A 2,074-nucleotide genomic window follows, 5' to 3' on the forward strand; every position below is an offset into this window, starting at 1 on the left:
AAGCATGAGTGAGGCTAGCAAGTTTTAGTCCCACTATTTTTAGTCATGAGACTAAAACGTATCCAGACACCCTCTTAATGTTAGATTTCGTACAATATTCTTATCAATGAAATATATTCAATAGAATTATTCACTTATTTATGAGGATATGCTACATTAATTAAGAATACTCAATTTTTTTTCCAAAAATTGTACCGTCCAAAAACATCTCTGAAAGTACCGTGACAGGATAGAAATTCAGCCGTGTGCGAAGTAATAAGGAACAACGTAGTATACTCCCTCCGCCTTATAATATAAGAGTGTTTTAGACACTAGTGTCTTGTATGTATACTGTATATGTTCGAGCGTCTACATCTGATGAGTAGTCTAAAAAACGCTCTTATATTATGGGACGAAGGAAGTACATTATATGTATGCGTATGTATGAGCGTCTACATATGGGTAGTTTTTTCTGTTAAAAATACATTGCACCAAGGAATAAAAGGTCCCCTGCACACAAAAAAGATAGAAATGGCAGAAAAGTGACAACGAGCCCCCTACGCCTCTATAAAGTAGGACGGGCCGCAGCACCCCCCACCCAGTACCACTCCGTCCGTCCACTGCAAACAAACCAACGCCTTGACCCCTGCGCTCTCCCTCCCCTCCCCAGCGCCAAGAACCCAGCTTTTCTCCTCCCCGCCGCCGCCTCCAGCGCCATGAAGCGCCTCTTCCGACGGCTCTCCCGCGTCGCCGCGGCCGACTCCTCCTCCGCGGCTGCCGCCACGGCGTACCGGCAGCTCCGCGCGCCGAAGCAGTCAGCGTCGGCGGCCGGCGGCGGCTGCGCCAAGGTGCCGCAGGGGCACGTGCCGGTGTGCGTCGGCGAGGAGGGCGGGCCCGTGGAGCGGTTCGCGGTGCGCGCGGACCTGCTGGGCCGGCCGGCCTTCGCGGCGCTGCTCCTGCGCGCCGCCCAGGAGTACGGCTACGGCCACCCCGGCGCGCTCCGCATCCCCTGCCCCGTCGCCGACTTCCGCCGCCTCCTCGTCCGCCTCTCCGACGACCCCTACGCCGACGAGTGCTAGGCTCCGGCCCCTGCCTCCGCACCTTCTTCGCCTGCCGCTGGAGAACTCTGCCCTTCATTCGTCCCCATTCTGACAGATTTACCCCCGGGCGCTGGGCGGACTTGCAATGTACATACAGTGGCAGGCCGAAGAGGAGTCGGTCGCCGGAGCGAGGGTTAGGATAGGGATCTCCTAGCTTCGTAGTAACTTTTTTTTATTACTGCTGAGCGTGAGCTGAATGGGAAGAACTGTGGGTGTTCCTTTTTCACCCCCTCTGGTTCTAGGAATTTCAGTGTGTGTGCGTGCGTGTGTGAGGGAGAGAGGTAGTAGCAGTTTGAGTTTGTGCTAGGGATTTTGAGGTGTTCGGTGTTAACCATATGAGATCCTGAGGCTATCATATGCCATATTTTTACTGAGCTAGTAATATCTTTTAGCACTGCATTGGTCTCCCTCCTTCTCTCTATATGTTTCAGTTCATATCAGAGATCCTCTGGTTCATATGAGATCTGTTTGGAATGCATGAATTCATCGAAAGTTTTACGCGCATTTTACAGAAGGTAGTTCAGTTATTTGAAATCGACGCGGGCCTTCGCGTTTGAAACATTGGTATCCTCTGGTTCATTTTACTGAATTGCACTTCGTTTTTGGAGGGGATGAGTTAACACTGGTGCAAGCTGTGATGGCGAGCGATGCCATGTTGCCATGTTGGTGGTCCGGGCAAAGATAGCAAGGGTGCTGGTTTCAAGCAGGATATATGCCGAATAAATGAAAGGATACTGCAGATATCATCTTTTATTAACACCGAGACAAGCACTCGAGCAGTACATTTAGAACATTTGCACAGCTGATCTGGTGCAACAGTGAGAACATATTCAGCCAGACTAAAGATTCAAGAAAATGCTGCAGCCTGGTTATGAACTGCAGTCTCACTGGCTTGTCACAGGCTGTTCAGGAAAATTTGGCTAACACCTTCAGCAGTGTTCTTATCAAGTACATTGCCATTGTGGAGAAACTGAGTTAGGGTTTGGTTTGGTTTT

The 2,074-nt window shown here is 50.4% G+C and overlaps 1 protein-coding gene across 1 annotated transcript; it reads left to right on the forward strand.

The window, feature by feature from the left end:
• The first annotated feature begins 581 nt into the window (after positions 1-581).
• On the forward strand, positions 582-1,478 carry LOC125514344 (auxin-responsive protein SAUR71-like). The gene has a single exon (XM_048679653.1). The coding sequence runs from the start codon at positions 696-698 to the stop codon at positions 1,056-1,058; it is 363 nt and encodes a 120-aa protein (XP_048535610.1). The 5' UTR covers positions 582-695; the 3' UTR covers positions 1,059-1,478.
• Positions 1,479-2,074: the final 596 nt, after the last annotated feature.

The sequence above is a fragment of the Triticum urartu genome, chromosome 6 (assembly GCF_003073215.2).
Source record: "Triticum urartu cultivar G1812 chromosome 6, Tu2.1, whole genome shotgun sequence".
Lineage (NCBI taxonomy): Eukaryota > Viridiplantae > Streptophyta > Magnoliopsida > Poales > Poaceae > Triticum > Triticum urartu.

Excerpts from the sequence above, each read along its gene's own strand:
- LOC125514344 (XM_048679653.1), top strand. The coding sequence starts at position 696 with ATGAAGCGCCTCTTCCGACGGCTCTCCCGCGTCGCCGCGGCCGACTCC.